At 45.8% G+C, this 19,393-nt stretch overlaps 1 protein-coding gene across 1 annotated transcript in view; it reads left to right on the top strand.

The window, feature by feature from the left end:
- PLXNA4 (plexin A4) overlaps positions 1-19,393 on the top strand; it is a 529,822-nt gene that overhangs the window by 38,776 nt on the left and 471,653 nt on the right. Inside the window, exon 2 of the mRNA XM_088141425.1 lies at positions 1,130-2,418. Coding sequence (XP_087997551.1) covers positions 1,237-2,418 — 1,182 coding nt within the window. The 5' untranslated portion in view covers positions 1,130-1,236. The remainder of the gene's footprint in view (positions 1-1,129; positions 2,419-19,393) is intronic.

Raw genomic sequence — 19,393 nt, 5'->3', positions numbered from 1 at the left:
GTTTTGCCAGTTAAGGAGCATACCCTGTTCTGTAGGCTCTTTGAAAAAGCCTTCAAGCTGGTGCCTCCTAGACATGCAGAATTACAACTCCCAACATGCTCAGCCAGCATGGCAGTTCTGTCTTGATGGGGTGGGATTTGTAGTCCCAGAGGTTCCAGGGGGGAAGGCAGTTTTGGGGTGTAGCCCCGGCCTTGGCACAGAGTTTGCTATTTGTGAGTCACCCTTAATAAGAGTTGATATGGTGACCCCTCCCTCGGGATTGGTTTGTGCCAAACTGGGTTGTCTTCCTAGCTGACATTTCTAGGAACAGGGAGTATTTCTACAGGTAGGAAAACCATGGGTTTAGTGTTTCTTTGTGAAGCTTTCTCTTAGTTAGGAATGGCTCAAAGGAACTGGGGAGCAGAATGGGATCTTGGGAGTCTGGAACTAGGTGGTGAAGACGGATGAGTGGGGAATGAGCCCTGCCTCTCAGAAGGTTGGTAGCAATATATGGACTTCAACTCCCAGAATTCTGGGAGTTGAAATCCACACATCTTAAAGCTCCCACGGTTGAGAAACACTGGAGTAGAGAAGCAACTTGAACTCCATTGAGGTTTGCTTCTGATGCAAAAAGTTACCCCTACTTGAAGTTGTCTTTATACATGGATATTAACTATATTTCTCCAGTGTTCTCTGATATTTTGGCCTTCAGGGCCCAGACTTCCTAGTCATGCTGGTTAGATGTTGGGAGTTGTAATTCTACACATCTAGGAGGCCCCAGCTTGAAGGCTTTTCCAAAGTGCCCACAGAACAGGGGATGTTCCTTAACTGGCTAGCAATTCTGAGAACCAAAGTCCAAGACATCTGGTGGGGAACCAGGTTGGAGAAGGTGGTTGAGAAGATGCAATGCTGGGTCTGCTGCAGTTCCCTTTCTGCTGCTCTGACATGAGTCCAGGTGTTTGCTTATTCTGTTTTATTGTCTGTTCATTCAGGGAACAACCTTTCTCCCATGGATAACAGCAATGAAAAGGGGAGGATTAGCAATTAAGTCGGCTTTCTTTAATGATGGCATTGCTCTTGAAGGCAGGAATAGGAGGGGAAGGAAATGCTTTGCAATAATGGGCTTTCTATTTTTCCTCTTTTCCCCTAGGATAAACTCCACCACAGGATCAGCACTCTGAACATCTCTGCAGCCCCGGTGTCATTTATTTCTTTCCCCCAAACTCCAATTTAGGAATACAAAAACTTTTGGTCATCATGTCGGGAGACATGTGGAGGTGGACTTGCCTTGGCTTGCATCTTGTCTTCTGCACTGTGGGGCCATCTTCTGTCGCTAGGCAACTGCCCTCCCACCCAAAGAAACCTTTCCTCACCTTCTCTGCAGAAGCCACTGAGATCTCTTTTAATCACTTGGTGGTAGACAAAAGGAAAGGGTATATTTACTTGGGGGCTGTCAACTGGATATACAAACTCTCCAACAATCTGGAGGTGGAGGCCCGTCATGAAACAGGTCCAGATATGGATAACCCCAAATGTTACCCTCCCAGACTGGTCCAACCTTGCAACGAACCCTTAACGATGACAAACAACATCAACAAGATGTTGCTCATTGACTACAAAGAGAACAGGTTGATTGCCTGCGGAAGTCTATACCAGGGCGTATGTAAACTCTTGAGGTTGGATGACCTGTTTAAACTTGGGGAGCCCTTTCACAATAAGGAGCACTACCTCTCTGGCGTGAACGAGAGTGGGTCTGTTTTTGGAGTCATCGTTTCTTACAACAACATGGATGACAAGCTGTTCATTGCCACTGCTGTGGACGGGAAGCCTGAATACTTCCCCACCATCTCCAGCCGAAAGCTCCCCAAAAACTCAGAAGCAGAAGGAATGTTTGCTTATGTTTTTCATGATGAGTTTGTGGCTTCCATGATCAAGATCCCATCAGACACATTCACCATCATCCCTGACTTTGACATCTACTACATCTATGGCTTCAGTAGTGGTAATTTTGTCTATTTTTTGACCCTTCAACCTGAGATGATTTCTCCCTCTGGATCTACCACCAAGGAGCAGGTCTATACCTCAAAACTGGTCCGTCTCTGCAAAGAAGATACAGCCTTCAACTCCTACGTTGAACTGCCCATTGGCTGCGAAAAGAATGGGGTGGAATACCGGTTGCTGCAGGCCGCCTACTTGTCTAAGGCGGGATCCATCTTGGCCAGATCTTTGGGTATCATGCCAGAGGATGATGTCCTCTTTACAGTCTTTTCCAAGGGGCAGAAGAGGAGGATGAAATCCTTGGATGAGTCTGCTCTTTGCATCTTTCTTCTGAAAAAGATCAATGACCGTATCAAGGACCGGTTGCAATCCTGCTATAGAGGAGAAGGCACTCTAGATTTGGCTTGGCTAAAAGTGAAGGATATTCCTTGTAGCAGTGCAGTAAGTCCCAATTCTAGATAGAAAAGATTCCATTTTCTCTTTAGCTGGGAGATATGGCTGAAAGAACTGAATTTTCAGCCCAGAGCTGGGGTGAGATCGGTGACATTGAAGGAACCGTGTTTTGTGAGTGGGGAGAAACATTTATGAGAGAGCTTGTCTGGAATATTCCTGTTTTATTGGTGCAAATATCAGTAGCAATTTGACTCCTGACTTAGTAGCACCTGTTCTTCAACTGTTTGATAGGAGAGTGGCATGGTGCTGCCCTCACTACGTTGGCTTTACGGAAATGCCCCATCATCAGGTAGATTTGGCTGCCTGACAGTGTCAGTGCAATACAGTTGACACTCTGAATTGGCTTTGCTGTGTCATGAATTCAGTTTGGTTCCGTGATGTCATGATGCCAACACAGAGTGAGGGTAGCCAAATCAACAACAATGGCAGGGGACCAGATTGGGGAAAATTAAGCAGTAGTGTGTGTGGTGTATGGCTTTGAGTCAGTGTTGACTCCTGGCGGCTACCTGGACAAGTCCCTGCAGTTTTCTTGGCAAGATTTTCAGAAGTGGTTTGCCCTGGCTGCCTTCCTCTTCCTCTTCCTCTTCCTCTTCCTCTTCCTCTTCCTCTTCCTCTTCCTCTTCCTCTTCCTCTTCCTCTTCCTCTTCCCCTGCTGCTGCTGCTGCTGCTTCTGCTTTTGCTGCTGCTTCTCCCCCTCCTCCTTCTCCCCCTCATCTCCTCCTCCTCCTCCTCTTCCCAGGGCTGAGAGAGAGGGACTGGCCCAAGGTCACCCAGCTAAAACTCACAGTCCCCTGGTTTCTAGCCTGATGCCTTAACCAATACACCACTCTGACTCTAAAGTAGTAGTGGCCAGAGACAAAGGAGCAATAAGATGAACAAAGCATGTGGGGCGTTCTTGAAATGTTTCATCCTTCTAAACCCAAGTTGATGTTTGAAAAGAGGTGGGACAAGCCTAGTTAGGATACAACGGAAGTTTTGTACCAGAGACTTTCTCATTCTTCCTCTCTCTCTCAGATTCCTAAACAAAACAAAAATAAGTTGGTTTAGACCTGAAATTGCTAAAGGAATAATGGATAAGATCAAAGTATTTTGATTTCTTCAGATATGAAAATCTTCATACGGTGCATCATAAAAATATTGTCATTCTCTTCCATCATCTACAGTACATTAGGGGGATATTTTTCCCCCGACCTTCTGCTGAGTAAAGTACGAGATGATGTCAGAAGCAGCTTATTTACCTTTGCTTGGCTGTTTCTCCTTCCTGCCCTGAATCATGGCTTGTTCAAGGTGGCCTTCAATTGAGGAAGGTTAAGGCTGCTGGATCTGGGCTGCAAAAAACTGGACAAGGATTAGGTGGCCGCAAAGTGAGTTCCTTTCACCTCTGTGCTGTGCCTATTGGTTGTTGGGAATTTTGCAATCTGGCTCTTATAATCATAAGCAGTGACTGTTGGCAACGGTAGAGGATAAAGAGGATGGCCTTGAGGGAGAGAAGGGAGAACCACGATGAAAGAGATGGGAGGAAAAGCATAGGTGAAGTCCGGGACTTGTAGGAAGTGTGTGCCTCAGACACCTGCCTAATGCACACAGTTATAAAAGAGAGAGGAAGAGGAGTACAACCAGACATGCAAGGTTATGTTCCTCTAGCTCAGTGTTTCTCAACCTTGGCCACTTTAAGATGTGTGGACTTCAACTCCCAGAATTCCCTAGCCAGCCATGGCTGGCTGGGGAATTCTGGGAGTTGAAGTCCACACATCTTAAAGTGGCCAAGGTTGAGAAACACTGAATAGAGGGCTGGTTTTTTTATTTATGTCTGCAGGGACCTCATTTCCAAAGTAGGTCTCCCCAATGCTCTTCATTCAATTATGGTCCCCATAAAATTGAAGCAACTGTGGACAACTGCCTTGATCCCAGCAGTTTCTAAACTTCTAAAAGTTTGAAAAAATCAACGTCCATCGAAGCCACCTCCTCACATTCTTCCCACTTCATCAGACCTGGCTTTTTTTCCCCTTTGTAGGTAACAATCCAATAAACCAGAATTTTGCAGGGAACGCCCGAAGACTGAAGTAAATCTCTGGGTTCTGTTTAGACTGGGAAAAATAGATGTTTTGCACGTTCTCCATCCCTTGCAGGCGGGGGAATTCTGGGAGTTGAAGTCCAGACATCTTCAAGTGGCCAAGCTTGAGAAACACCGCTCTTGCCAGTCTAAATAAAAGGAGTCTTTAGTCTTCTGTGGAGTTTCTCTCTTGGTCTGGTCTACCCCGTAGGGCTGGTAGAAACCGTCTTTCTCTGTGGCTTTGACAGCGTGCAGCGTGAATAAAGATAATTGCAACAGGAGGCAGACAGAGCCTTGCTGTGTTTTACCGCTCTGGCTGGGGGGAAAATGAGAGGGAATGAGCGTAAAATATCAAACCCAAACTTTGGCTTCAAGGAACAAGTTGGAAGACTTTGCTGCCGACGTGGAGCCACAGCTGTGACGGAACGAGACAAGCCGGGGAAATGAGAAGTTGGGAACTCAGCCACGCTGTGCTGTTGCTGCTGTTCTCAGCAGCTGGGAAGAAGAGGCTGGGAACTGCCACAGCCTTTGTGCGAGGCAGATTGCAACTGGAGCCACACACTGTTGCACAGACAAAAGGTTGGCAAGAGGATTCCTCTTTGCTTAGAAGCTTCAGAAGCTGGGTATCCAAGACACTTGTGGCTGGATTCACACGATCTGTTCAACCAGCATTGCTCAAGCTTGGCCACTTGAAGAGGTGTGGACTTCAACTCCCAGAATTCCCCAGCCAGCAAGGGATGGAGAAAGTGCAAGAAGTCCATTTTTCCCAGTCTAAGAACCCAGAGGTTTACTTCAGTCTTCGGGGGTTCCCTGCAAAATTCTGGTTTATTGGATTGTTACCTTCAAAGGGGGGGGAAAAACCAGGTCTGATGAAATGGGAAGAATGTGAGGAGGCGGCTTCAATGGACATTGGTTTTTCCAAACTTTCAGAAGTTTAGAAACTGCTGGGAGAAAGGCAGTTGTTCGCAGTTGCTTCAAAGTCATGGGGACCATAATTGAATGAAGAGCAATTAAAGTTGCATTGGGGAGACCTATTTTGGAAATGAGGTCCCTGCAGACATAAATAAAAAATCCAACCCTCTATTGCAGTGTTTCTCAAGCTTGGCAACTTTAAGATGTGTGGATTTCAACTCCCAGAATTCCCCAGGCAGCTATGAGTTGAAGTCCACACATCTTAAAGTTGCCAAGCTTGAGAAACACTGTGCTAAACATTTGGGTCCTACACGTAGCACCCAAGGATGCCAGTGTGTCCACAGATACCTCTGTGGGTACCTGAGCGACCCCCGCCTCCTCTGTTTTCTTACCTAATGCACACAGATGTGAACCTGGATGCAGGTAAAGTATCAACCACAGCATCCTTTTTATTTCCTATGGTACAAAATCAGCAGAATCTCTCTTGGGTAATAAAGAGGATGGTTAGGTGCAGTCTTGGAAGCAGGCCCTCCTGCGCAGAAGAGGGACAATGTAAGGAGGGGTAGAAAAATCGCCCCAAAGAGTGGAGAAAAGATGGTGATGAGCAGGTTGCTGGTAAGATGGTTCCTTGGTTAGTTCCTAACCAAGGAGAAAACCACACCTCACCAAAACTGGCAGGGAAACTACTGAATATATACAGGGAGCAAACCCCACCCTCCCTCGCACTGATGATGTTCCCTAGTTGGGTCATGAAACGTCTGCAAGGCAACCACCAAGCTCAGAGAGCACCAAGGACTCCACATGGTTTCTTGTAACTAGATAAATCCTTTTTCTGAGTAGGTGCACCACTCTCCCCAACCCCATGTCTCCCGCCTCCTTGCAAAAACATTTAGACCTATTCTCAAACTTACAAATGTACCACCAGCCTAGAAACATTGGTGAGTTCTTCATTCAACATCAGGGAAGAGATGTCTGCAGCAAACCCCCCAAAAATAATGAGACACCTGCCATGACGTCACCAGCTTCACCCTTTCACGCATACACTGCAAGGTTGCATGCAAGTGCGCAAGGGGTGGCATATGCATTGTGAAGCTGTGAGGCATGTTTTGGCAACCCCACCTTGCAAGCCAGATTGACAATACGTCGGGACAGTCTTTGCGTGAGAAGCCATTTTATGGCTACTGTGGTGGCCTGTTTTGCTGAGAGGAGGGCCGGCGTCCCATAACTGGCTGAATCTCAAGGGCCTCATTCCATTTAGCCTACTTGAGCATCTAGTATGCACTCAGCATATGTATGTATGACTATGAATAAGAGCCAATGTGGTGGCATGGTGAAAGTGCTGCTGAATTAGAAGGAGGAAGCTCCAGGTTTTAGTTCTCCCTGAGCCACAGAATCCCTGGGTGACTCTGGCCCCATTGATCTCTTAGTTGTAGACTGGGAAGTCAAAAGACATCTACAGTCCATGTAGACCAGAGTGGTGGATTATGGTCTGTAAGCATCAGCTTCGGTGGCAGGACTAGAACCTGGGTCTTCCCCCTCCTAGTCCAGCACCTTCACCACTAGACCACAGTGGGGCCACACTGGGCTGAGTTTGGTTCTTTCTCACGTAGGGAGGGTTCAAGGACAGAAAGCAGAACGTTTCACCTCCGCTCTCCTGTTCGTGTCTCACTCTTGTTGCAGACAGTGTCGTTGGCTCTCCATACGGGCAAAAAGTTTCCCTCCCAGCTTGGCAGCCTCCAAATCAGTTGATTTCAGTTCCCAGCATTTCCAGCCAACGGGTCCAAATCTAAGCTAAGTGCAGCATTATGGGATGGCAACCCAAGGCATCCAAAGGATACCAGATTGGGATAGGCTGATTGAAAACGCAAGATCTTCGCTTTGCATTTTGGATCCAGCCCATAGAATCAATTTGCCACATTAATGAAGCGGTGAGGAGCCTTGGGGCTGAATGGCCGTGGTTGAGCTTAATTTGGTCCTGACGTTTCGCCAGCAGCTGTGGCTGGCACCTTCAGAGGCCAAGTGAGCTGCTTGGCGGGCTGACTGGGTTCTTCCATTTGCCCTCGAAAGCTCCTCACGGCTTCACTGGTGCCAGCCATGAAAGCCTACCCCAATTTATTGCCACATTAATATTTTCTGAGTGGAGCTGGCTCTCAGAAAGTTGTAGATTGAAAGGCAGGCATGCAGCCTGGAGCATACACCCTTCATCCCCCATCATTTCAAATCAAACAGATTCAGCAAGTTTTTGTAGTCCTTCAGAAACCTATTTGACCACAGGCAATAGACAGGAGGCAAAAGAGATACATACACTGGGTCCTGGAGCAGGCAAGGCCAGGGGAGGCTAAAATGAGGCTGGGTAGCTGGTGTTTGGTGTGTTGTGGGAACCCAACCATTGTTTTAGCAGGTTGTGGGAGCTAGAAGTTGCTTTCTGTCTTGGGGCATGGCCTGTGATATGAACTTCGTGTCAGCCTGGTGAGGTAGTCCAGACTGGAACACGTCCAGATGAACTAATTCAACTTTATTGTTCATTTACATTAACAATCTTGCAAGTCTGAAAATACACCTCTGCCCCTTCGCCTTTACAGCCCAAGGAACTAGGGAGGGTCCCTTCTGAGATGTTTGCCACAGCCCCATTTCTTCTTCAGGCTCAGCTGTCACTTATCTGACCATTGCCTAGTCTGTGGTCCTTCCTCCAGTCTCCCAAGGTCATTCCCACCTACCATTACAGCTTGCTAACCTGTAGCAGGTGGCAACATTTAGCTCATCGTGGCTACTCTTGCAAAAAACATAAGCAGATCAGACCGGTTTAGCACTGGGATGGGAGACCACCAGGAGACACACACAAACCCCAGGCTGGGCAGTTGAAAAAACTTCCTGGAATAAGGCAACCATAAACTGCTTCTGTATACTTTCCAAGAAAACTTTCTGGATGTGTGTGCAAAGTCATCCCAAGTCTTTATCTTTTAAACACAGGGTTAGTGTGTAGGGCAGTGTTTCTCAACCTTGGCCACTTGAAGATGTCTGGATGTCAACTCCCAGAATTCCCCAGCCAGCATGGCTGGCTGGGGAATTCTGGGAGTTGAAGTCCAGACATCTTCAAGTGGCCAAGGTTGAGAAACCCTGGTGTAGGACAGTCCCTGCCTAGGCATGTCTTTGGCAGGAAATCTTATATTGCCTTTAACATTGTTGGTCTCCAGATGTTTGAGCCAACATGGAAGGTGATGCGTTCAATGTGACTAAAGGCGCTGCAGAGGCAAACATTTTGAAAAGCGCCTGGCCCCTTTAACTGGCTGCCCCCAGCCCTTCCCCTTTCAGACATTCCTGCATGTTCATTCCTTGTTTTTCTCTTAGCCCAGCTCACCCAGCCTGCTCATTGCGGACGGAGCCAGAGAGCCTGGGGCGCTGGCTGCGGCCCTTGTGTCTGGGCTATTTTGAGCAAACTCGCTGCCCTCCAAGGAGCCTATATTAACTCCTCTCTTTATGCTTTGGGGACAGATGTCCCCTCCCAGTTGGGGTGGATGGAGCTGGATCTTCCCCTGTTGCAGGCGAACTCCTCTTGGGAGAACCCTTTCTTCCCATGTCCTCCTCATCCTCCACGTCCCACCTGGAGAGCCACATTGTAGAGGTGGATCAGAAGGTTGGGTGATCTGTGCTTGAGGCTGGCGGTGTCTGGCATGCTGTCCCCACACAGCTGTTTACGTGTCACTTAGAGCCTAATGTTGACCTCTGATAGCCTTGCCTCCTTGTGGCTTTGCAACTTTGCAAGATAATGCAATGCAGGAAGGAAGGAAGGCAGGCAGGCAGGCAGGCAGGCAGGCAGGAAGGAAGGAAGGAAGGAAGGAAGGAAGGAAGGAAGGAGATAGAAAGAGAGAAAGAGAAAGAGAAAGAAAGAAAGAAAGAAAGAAAGAAAGAAAGAAAGAAAGAAAGAAAGAAAGAAAGAAAGAGAGAGAGAGAAAGGAAGGAAGGAAGGAAGGAAGGAAGGAAGGAAGGAAGGAAGGATGGAAGGAAGGAAGGAAGGAGAAAGATAGAAAGAAGGAAGGAAGGAAGAGAGAAAGAAAGAAAGAAGACAGACAAGGAAGGAAGGAGAAAGAGAAAGAAAGACAGAAGAAAGAAAGAAAGAAAGAAAGAAAGAAAGAAAGAAAGAAAGAAAGAAAGAAAGAAAGAAAGAAAGAAAGAAAGGTCAAAAGACAGAGTATTGGAGAATTGGCAAGTTGGGAGCAGTGATTCTGAGGCTATTCATAGAGAGAATTAGAGGCTATTTAAAGCACGGCTGCTCTGGGGGCCAAGGCACAACCAAGTTGGTACAATGATCATTTTGTTTGGAAGTGTAGTAATGGTCTTGAATGGGTTTAGCTTCTGTCCTGAGGCCAAGCCCTTCTCGGGCCCAAGACTGCGACGCCCACAGGGAGTTGGGGAATTCCCTGTTCCTTTCAAGCCGTGTTTCTCAAACTTGGCCACTTTCAGATGTGTGGACTTCAACTCCCAGAATTCCCCAGCCAGCATGTATCATCTTAAAGTGGCCGAGTTTGAGAAACACAGCTTTAGAATTTCTTGTGCTTCGTTAAAGAGAAGCTACGTTTTGATTTCCAGCAGGAGTGCAGGGGAGCGTCTGTGAGTTTGGCCTTTGAGAACGCCAAGCACGTGGGTGTGCAAGCTAAGGGGCTGGCGAGACGGTTCCCCAGAGGTGAGCCTCCCTGAAACCTCCTGTTGTTCCAGGTTTTGTGCTGAGCCCTGACATCTCTTCAGGAGCTTTTCCAAAATGCATAATCGGTGCGGCCTTTCCCTGGCCTTATTCTGGGCATCTGTTCTCAAGCAGAAAAAGCACTGGGTCGAAATTGTGAATCTTTTCCTGTCCCCTTCTAGCTCGGAGTGTGAAAACTCAGGCAGCAAGTAGCTTCACACATGACATTAGGCTCTGGCTTACTGACTAAGCCACAATGTTTTATGTTTTCATAGGGCCGTGTTTCTCAACTTTGGCAACTTGAAGACGTGTGGACTTCAATCCCCAGAATTCCCCAGCCAGCATTTATATCTGCCACAATGTTTTAAGTTTACATAGCTGGCTGGGGAATTCTGGGAGTTGAAGTCCACACATCTTAGAGTTGCCAGGTTGAGAAATACTGCTGTAATGCATGTGACCTACATTGCTGTGAATGATATATACTGTATTGGGAGTAACAGACCCCCTCTCCCCCCAGATGCCCCATCAAACTGAGGTTTCCCTTGTATCCTGTTCTTGCATAAATAATCTTATTTCACACAGTGGAACATATGCACTGGCATTTTCCTAACTGAGCTAAATGTGACTTTCCAGCTGCATTTGAACGTCGCAGAGAACCACAAACCAGCTTCCATCTCACCAGAGTTGTCCATTCTTTGTGTTTCTGTGTGTGTGTGTGTAAAAAGGTGAAGATGGTGATCGTGACCGCACTGTCAAAACTCTGCCCCTTTTTTACGCATGTCACACAAAACACTTTAAAAAAACAGGCCAATGCTTCAAGCGCATCATTGTAGCCACCATCTGGGCATTTTACCCCTCTTTGTGGACACCCCTGACAGCAAACCAGCTGACTTCTCACATGGTGGAAACCTAGTTTATGAGAATGAGTTTGGGCTTCAGAATGTCCTACAAACCCAGAAAATTGGGCTTATGGGGTGACATGTGTCTTCTGTCACCCTCACTGCCCCCAAGGATGTCTGTATCGGATTGGGTCCAGGGATGTCCACAGGATATGGTCAAGAAAGTCAAGATGGCAGTTCCAATGGTGCCATATGTGATCGCCAACTTGACTCTTTGCACTGTACTCATCCTTTATTGTCTCATAGCCCAGTTGACGTTTCCTCGTTTGAAAGTTCAGCCTCCTTTCTCAGCTTAACACATCGGTCCTTGCCAACTGATCCGTGATTCCTGGGTGAAAATGTTTCCTGCGCACAAAAACGATTCCCTTCTGTTGTTGCTTTTCATTTTTAAAAGCTCGGTGATTGCGTGCACACGGTGGTGTTCAGGAGCCTGAGTTGCAATTTTGACTGGAAAACAAAATAATAATTATGCTAATTGCTCCTTGGCAGAGGGACTCTTGGTGCCAACGAGGCTTCCTGGCGCACCTGGGTTTGCTTTGAGACGTGTGTGCGAATTTCACGACCTCTGATCCAGAATAGCGATAGCTGAGCCTTTTGGCGAGTGGCATTGGAGCTGGAGTTTGAAGCTGCGATTACCCCTTTGCTCCTCATTTTAGGTCTTTTTAATTGAAAGTATCTGAAAAGCCCCTTTGTTGAAAAGTGGGACAAAATCTTTTAAAGGAATGGAAATAAACATTAAACCTGGCTGAGTCTGGGATCCTGGTAGTAAAGAGACATTGGTGTGCTGCTTGTCTCTGGGTTACGCTCATTCCCAGCAGTTTGTCCATAGATGTCGTCACCTGAGCAAAGGAATCATAACATGGAAGGGACTCTCTTCTTAACCAAGTGATTCTGTCACCCACAATTGGATTACTGCAATGCATTCTACATGGAGCTGTCCTTGAAGATCACCTGGAAGCTGCAGCTGGTCCAGAACACAGCGATGTGGGCAGTGATGGGTGCATCTTGATGTGCTCCCTTCTCCCCACTGTTTTGTGAGCTCCACTGGGTACCAGTTGGCTTCTGGTGCAATTCAAGGTGCTGGTTATCACTTCTATATATGGCCTGTCTGATTGAGGGTCTGCTTAATGTTTGCGCCCATCCAGTGAGGTCAGGCAGAGTGGCCGTGCTTTGGGTCCCATCAATCAACAGTATCAACTTGTGGATCCAGGAAGTGTGCCTTCTCGGTGGTGGCCTCTGCCCTCTGGAATGACATCCCCCAGAGATCTATACTGTTCCCACCTTAATGATGTTCAGAAAACTATTAAAAACCTGTTTGTTCTCCCAGGCCTGGCTGGGGAATTCTGGGGGTTGAAGTCCACCCATCTTAAAGTGGTTGAGGTTGAGAAACATTGATCTAGAGAGAGACAGGCAAACAGACAGTTTGGTGTAGTGGTTAAGGCACCAGGCTAGAAACCAGGAGACTAAGTTCTAGCCCAGCCTTAGGCACAAGGCCAGCTGGGTGACTTTGGGCCAGTCTCTCTCTCTTAACCTGAGGAAGAAGAAGAAGGCAGGGGCAAATCACTTCTGACAAGCTTGTCAAGACAACTGTCGAGATTAGTCCAGTCCAACACTGACTTGAAGGCACAATATATATATTAATTATTGATTAATTATAAGCTGCCCAGAGTTGTTTAGGAATCAGGTAGGCTCAACATTTAAATAAATAAATAAATACCAACCCCCTTGCAGGAGTCCATCAGTGCAACATCTCCAGCCAGGGTTGCCCAGCCTCTGTTTGAACCCCTCCAATGAAGGAGACCCCTACTGCTCCCTGATACAGCTTGTTTCACAGTTGAAGAGTTCTTACCATTAGGAAGTTCTTCCTGAAGTCCAGCCGAAACCTTCTAAAGATGTGTCTGTCCTGTCTTGTGGAAGAAATCTGAACAATTCTGCCTTGTCTTCTGCCTGAAAACAGCAATCATGCAGTCTTCTCTTCTCCAGCCAGATCCACTGGATGTTTCCCATCATTTCTTGTAGACCTTTCTTTCCATCCTCCTTGTGAGCTTGGCTGCTGTCTTCTGGACGTGCTCCAGTCGGTCAACGTCCTTCCTCAAATATGGTGCCGAGAACTGGGCATGATATCCCCCCTGCAGTCTGACCAATATAGAATAGAGAGGAATGATAAATAGAGAGGACATTATTCTTCACATGAGAGCTAGACTACATTTTCTGACCATGTTTTCAGGTGTCTCCAAAACCCTGTGATGAGCGCTTTTGTCCTGTGGGGTGGGATGGATGGAGGGGACCTTCTTCCGTACTTTCCGTCTGATAGGGCAATGAGGAAGAAAACGTTAGGGCATTTGCTTGGCAGATTTTCTGAGGCGGACCTGAATGAGCAGGCCCCTTTCTTCCCATCTGCTACCGAGTAGCTATTTTCAACCTGCTGTCCATCAAAATAAAGTGGGGGGGTGTATCGATTCTCCCTTCCCTCTGCAAGCTCTCCAAATTGTCATCTGGCTTTTGGTATGTTCTTTAGATTGAGATTAATTTTATTGCTTATGGTTTTCCATGGTGGAGCAGCCATGCATCGTAACTTTTCCTTAGTATTTGGTATGGGGTTGGGTTATTTTATTTGTTACAACCGGTGGTTACAGCAATAAAGTTCATTCATTCCCTCACAGCACATAATTCATGGATTTTGCTCCCATGAGAAGGGATGGTGAGGCTGTCGGTGCTGAGCAGACTAATTTATGGGAGAGAAAAATTCTCCCAGTAGGTATACATTGTGGAGATGACTAGTGGTGATGAAAACAGCACTCAGGCGCTGTAGTGGATTAGGCCTAGGGAGACCACCATCTAAACAACCTGCTGGATAACGCAAGGGAGGAGGTAGTGGTCACAGTTCTGGCTGGGGAATTCTGGGAGTTGAAGTCCACTCATCTTAAAGTGGCCAAGTTTGGACAACACTGGTTTAGGGGGTCCTTGCTCATGGAAGAAGTAGCATTTCTGAGAATGCTACCCTGGCAGTCCTCGCCTTCAGTCTGCTCCTTATTACTTTCAGTTTGTCTCTGGGACTTGTTGACTACGTTCCTGATACCATTGGTGCCAACATGAACTGTGACCACTACCTCCTCCCTTGTGTTATCCAGCAGGTTGTTTAGATGGAACCTGATGCCTATAAACTTTGCACCGGGTAGATCAGTCTCCATGCTTTCTACATGCTGATCGTAAGCCCTTCTTTCTGTGTTTCTAATTATCAAATCACTCAAAACCAAGAGTCCTTGGCTCCCTGGAAGAGTATAATTAGTACAAGAAGATGGGAGTTCCTCACCCAAATATTGGATCTTCTTTAAGCAGCTATCGCTGTTATCCTCAACATAATGTTCTTCTTCCCTAAGAGTCTCCTCTTTTACCAAGAAAAAGGGAGCCATCATCTTGGGAATTGGAAGAAGCTATCACAGCCTGGAAGATCTTACTCTGGCTTTTGAAGCATCTACAACTTGGCCACCATTTCAAGGAAACGATTTGCTCCCTGAGAGCCAAGAATTCATAGCGCTGAGCACAAGCCAATGAATTATGCCCAAAGGCAAATATTCGTACATTTGACAGTCAGTGCAACAGAGTGAAAAGCATCTTCTCCCCACTGGCTTTCTATCTTCGTATTAGTTATTGTTGGTGACTGTTCTTTGGGAACTGGTCGACTTAAAAGACAGCCACTATCTTACACTTGTAGAAAGTCTGGATCCCTGGCTTCAAATTATGGCAATAGATTGATATAAATTAGGTAGAGGTTTGTACTGTTGATATATTCAAGGCCTCTGGGCTAATGAATTTATTTCCTCCTGGAAAAAATTGGAAAAATCAATAATGGCCTCATTACTTTTATTTATGACATGCAAATCATGCAAAAGGCCATTTGAAACACTAGAGAGTAAAACTTTGGCCTGTAAGAAATGCAGATTTTCCCTTCAGGAAATTAGACATTTTATGATGCACAAGGCAAGCTATATTTTTGCCTGGAGCCATGTGTTGGAAAGTGTGATTGTAGCAAAGACAGGCATTGAAGTTTGTGGTGCATTAAGATTCTGCAGGTCTCTGGAAACTTGACACCAATCCCTTGATCTGGGGCTTTTGTGTGTTTGTGTAATAAAATAAGAAAAGAAACCTGAACAGCCGCAGACACGAAGCCCAATAAATTTGAGGAACTTCATTCTGTTCCTGCCTAAATTACATCGGGACAAAAAGTCTCTTAGCTTCAGAGTTGAAGTTCTTCTGTTGGGGGCCTGTAGTTGCATAATAACCCACAACAGTGTTTGCATGGCTGATACATGAAAGTCAATCAGGACCCAGTTCTGAATGCCAGTTTCTCATCTGCTATCCCTTATGTGGCTGGAGGTCTGTTTGGATGAGGCTGTGTGCTGTCATAAAGCTTCTATATTTTTGCCAAGGAAGCTTCATAGATATGTCCTTAAGATCCCAGAAGTCAAGCTTGATGTAGGGGAGATTTTACTTAATACTTTTTGGGTACTTAATGCAGATGTTGACATGGTCCATGGCCTTTGTTGGAAGGTGCAGTGAGTATCATGAGAGGGGGAGAATATCCAGAGGTTCTTGGGAATGGAAAGTCTCGAGCTGTAGAACAGACAAAGGCAATCTGTTGAACAGATGTTGACCATAGCTAGTGATGAGAGATCCTGGGAATTGTTACATAACATCTTGAAAACCACAGGGTTTTTTTTACCTCGGCAAAGCCATCTTGGCTGTTTTGAATTGTCTGATGATTCCGGCAGCAGGATAGATGGGTAAATTAGTTGATTCTGAAAGTTATCTAGTGGGATCTCCCTGTGCTTTTGGCTGGCCATATTATTAGGTGGAGGGAAGTGGCTGTCTCAGATGATTCCGAGTGGAGGTGGGACCTCAGCAGCTCCAACCTTCCTTTCCTGTTCCTTTGGAACAGAGATTGGCATGCACTTATGCTAATTGTCTGCACTCAAGTTTGGAGCACCTGCTTATCTGCAGAACATCCCAGCTTCCCTCTGCTGCATCTTCACAGCAGGCTGGAAAAGCTCTTGACTGAAACTCTGTCAGAAGTCTTGGGATAGTTGGACCAAGGATCTGACTCTGCTAGCCAGCTTCCAAAAGTTCCCATCTCTCATTGCTGATGATGAACTTAAGTTCAGCTGCTAATGCCAGTCCTCGTGGTTCCTGCAGGGAGAATGGCATTGGGTGTGCCACCTGGTCTTTTTTCTCTGGCAATAACTTTTTGTCAACCCTTCTCTTCAGTGCATCTGATGATTGTTCGTTCCTAAACCTGCAAAGGGGGTCAAGATGCTTGTTTACCCAAGTCCTTTAGGAGGTTTGTGTGGGGCTTTCCTTATTATCATGTTGTGTTCCTTCAAGGAGAGACATGGTGGGTAGATGAATTAATAGAGCTGGCCATATTTACCAACTCCTTTGGGACCCTGGGTACAGCTAGGCAGCAGCAGCAAGTCAATCTTAGCTAAGCTCAAAAGCTAAATTGGGTGAGCCTTGGTTAGTATTTGGATGGGGGACCAGACTGGGAAGTTTAAAAAAAAATCCTAGAAGGAGGAAGTGGGAAACCACTTCCATATTGCAAAAACACTGCATGATGTTTTTTCACGGTCACCAGAGATCCAACTTGACCTGAGCGACACTTTGTGTCACAGCAGGTGAAACCCTGGTGATGCTTGAAAAAAGGTAACCAGGTCAGATCTGGCTAATACTTGGATGGGACAGTACCAGGAAACACTGGAGCTGTAAATTAAAGATGAACACCCATCTTGGAAAAAAGCATTGGCAAAACTGTGCCCGGGATCTGCAACTTCCATGCATCTCAAACTGAGCCCTAACATCTACATTCCATTCAGTATTCATCTTCTCTAGCTCAGCTTCCAGAGGGTAGCAAACTGAGACCAGGTTTATTATTTTGAATTAATCCTCTCCGTATCTCTTTATGGGTCCTTGGGGCCAGCCCAAAGTAACAAACCTGCCAAATGAGTAAGTTACAGTTTTCTGAATAAGCAAGTGTCTGTCTTAGGAGTAAAGAAAGACAAATGACAGATTTGCTACTGGCCCATGATGGCCGCCGTGCTTTAAGCAGGACTTTATGGAAGCTTCTCCTGTCCAAGAAGCTGAACTAAGACCAGTTTACTGCCAGTGTGAAAGTGAGAGGAAAAGTACTAATCTTTTAGTTAAGATTTCTCATGAATGCTCTGGATTTGGCTGGGTTTGCAGTTGTCTGGAAAGGTATGTTTAAAGCAGATTTTATCAGCAGAGGAGGCATATGGCAACCATTGCTTTGGGCACAGATGCCAGCTTATCTGGCTCCTCAAACCCCACTATTTGGCCAAGTTGGTTTGTAACTGTTGGGTTTTTAATCTTTGTATACGCCACCCGAAGTCACTGCTGTGAGATGGGTGGCCATATGAATTAAATAAATAAATAAGCAGGCAAATTGCTTCCTAGCTTGTGCAGAATTGTAAGGAAAGAAAGATGGCATGGTTTTAATACCCTGTCTGGCATTAAATAGCATTTAATGGGATGCCAGCAAGAGAACTCATCTACTAACATCGGGATGAGCAGAGTTTTGATTAAACAATTTCTTAGAATGGAATAGATCCATTCCCTTTGAACGTCTTGTGCCTAACACAATTTAATCCAGATTTCTTAACCTAGTGTCATCCAGTTAAGTGGGCTTTACAATCCCTAGAAGTCTCACAATTGCAGTTTCCGCCCCTTGGTCACTCATCAACCAAGTTGAGGAAGGCTGATCCAATCAATGTTCTTCTGCCTGGTGCAATGAATGTTCTTCTGCCTGGTGCAATGAATGTTCTTCTGCCTTTCCACCGCTTTCCCTGATGTAATTGTTCATTGCCATTTCCTGTTCTTCTGGAGATACAGTATCTTTTTTGGTCCACCAGTGAAGTCGCTCAGATTTTGATCCTGTTTGATGAGCTTTGATCTTTCCCCCTGCACTTCCTTGGATATTCAACTTGGAACTGAATTGGCTTGGACTTTTAAAAGAACTTCCATATCATCTGTTAATTAAACTCTTGGCCAGGCTTTATTCACTGAAGTTCTATACCAGCAGTGCTTGATGCCCAGAATTATTAATCTTGTAGGTGAATTCAGGTCTCCTACAAGGCATGAGAGCGGAGCTGGGTGGTTTGTACTCAGTTGGAAGATAGCTGAAGAAATGTGATCATTGTTAGTTCATTAATGTAAAAAATGCCTTGGATCAACACATGCTGTGAAACTTACGTTAGCTACTGAACTGTACAACTGCACTCTACCTTTTAGCAATTTAAGCAGGTAGAACTATACATTTAAATGTACTTAGGGAGAAAAAAGACCAAAGAGTAATACAAAAGCAAGATAGATAGATAGATAGATAGATAGATAGATAGATAGATAGATAGATAGATAGATAGATAGATAATGGGTTAAAGATTGAAGGGATAGTGGTGATAGATTAATTCACCCATCCAAACACTCAGTTTTCCTTTAAATTGTTCTGTATAAACCCTGAATGGCATAGGATCAGGTGATGTGGGATTGCCTGCTCCCAAGGAGACCGTCTGACAGGGAGGGCCCCCTGGGGTCCCGTCCTTGAAACAAAGTAATCTTATAGGACCCAGGAGCCCCCCCCCCCTTTCCCTCTGGAACAATCTTCCCCTGGATGTAATGGCTGGCCCCAGTCCTGTAGGCCTTTAGGAAGGTGGCTAAGACCTGGCTTTTTTCTGGGCTCAGGTTGAGTTGAGTCTCCAGTGGATGAGTCTAGAACCTCTCAGTTCTATTTGCCATGTTGTTGTTTTAGGAGGGTTAATGATATGTGTTGCTGAGTTTTGTATTTATGGTTTTGATTGCTCTTCCCTTTTTATACGCCACCCAAAGTCGCATGGTCTGAGTTCGGTGGCCATATAAATGCTTCAAACAAATAAACTAATTTAAGAATTGATGCTGGTTAATAAACTGAAACCATCCTCCATCATCTCCAAAGCCCCAGCAGAAACACCTCTGCAATTTTTCCAATAGCTGTAGACAGCCTAGCACCAAGACTTCCAGCCTACTTCCTTTCTCTTTACCCCCAGTTCACCCTACAGAAACATCATTCCTTCTGCTAACTAGTCCCATGGTGGATTTTGAGAGATGTGCTAGATCAGTGTTTTTCAAACTTGGTAACTTCAAGATACATGGACTTCAACTCCCAGAATTCCCTAGCCAGTTGTTTCTTCCAGATGGGATGCAACTTTTGAATTTCCAGTTGACGTGGGAATTGTGGGGCTGCAATCCCAACATATCTGGAAGTTCCCAGGTTAGGGGAGGTGCTACCATGTAAGGACAGTGGTGACTTCCATTCCAGTGCATTCACTGTTGGATGAATAGTGAAATCAGCAACCTGTTTGAGAACTTACGCGT

Source organism: Python bivittatus, unplaced genomic scaffold (genome assembly GCF_059951505.1).
Source record: "Python bivittatus isolate LINGU-HERP-01145 unplaced genomic scaffold, Pbiv_v1 ctg000330_np1212, whole genome shotgun sequence".
NCBI classification, from domain to species: Eukaryota; Metazoa; Chordata; class Lepidosauria; order Squamata; family Pythonidae; genus Python; species Python bivittatus.
Note: the sequence above shows the minus strand (reverse complement) of the source record. Positions and strands in the feature narration are given on the sequence as shown.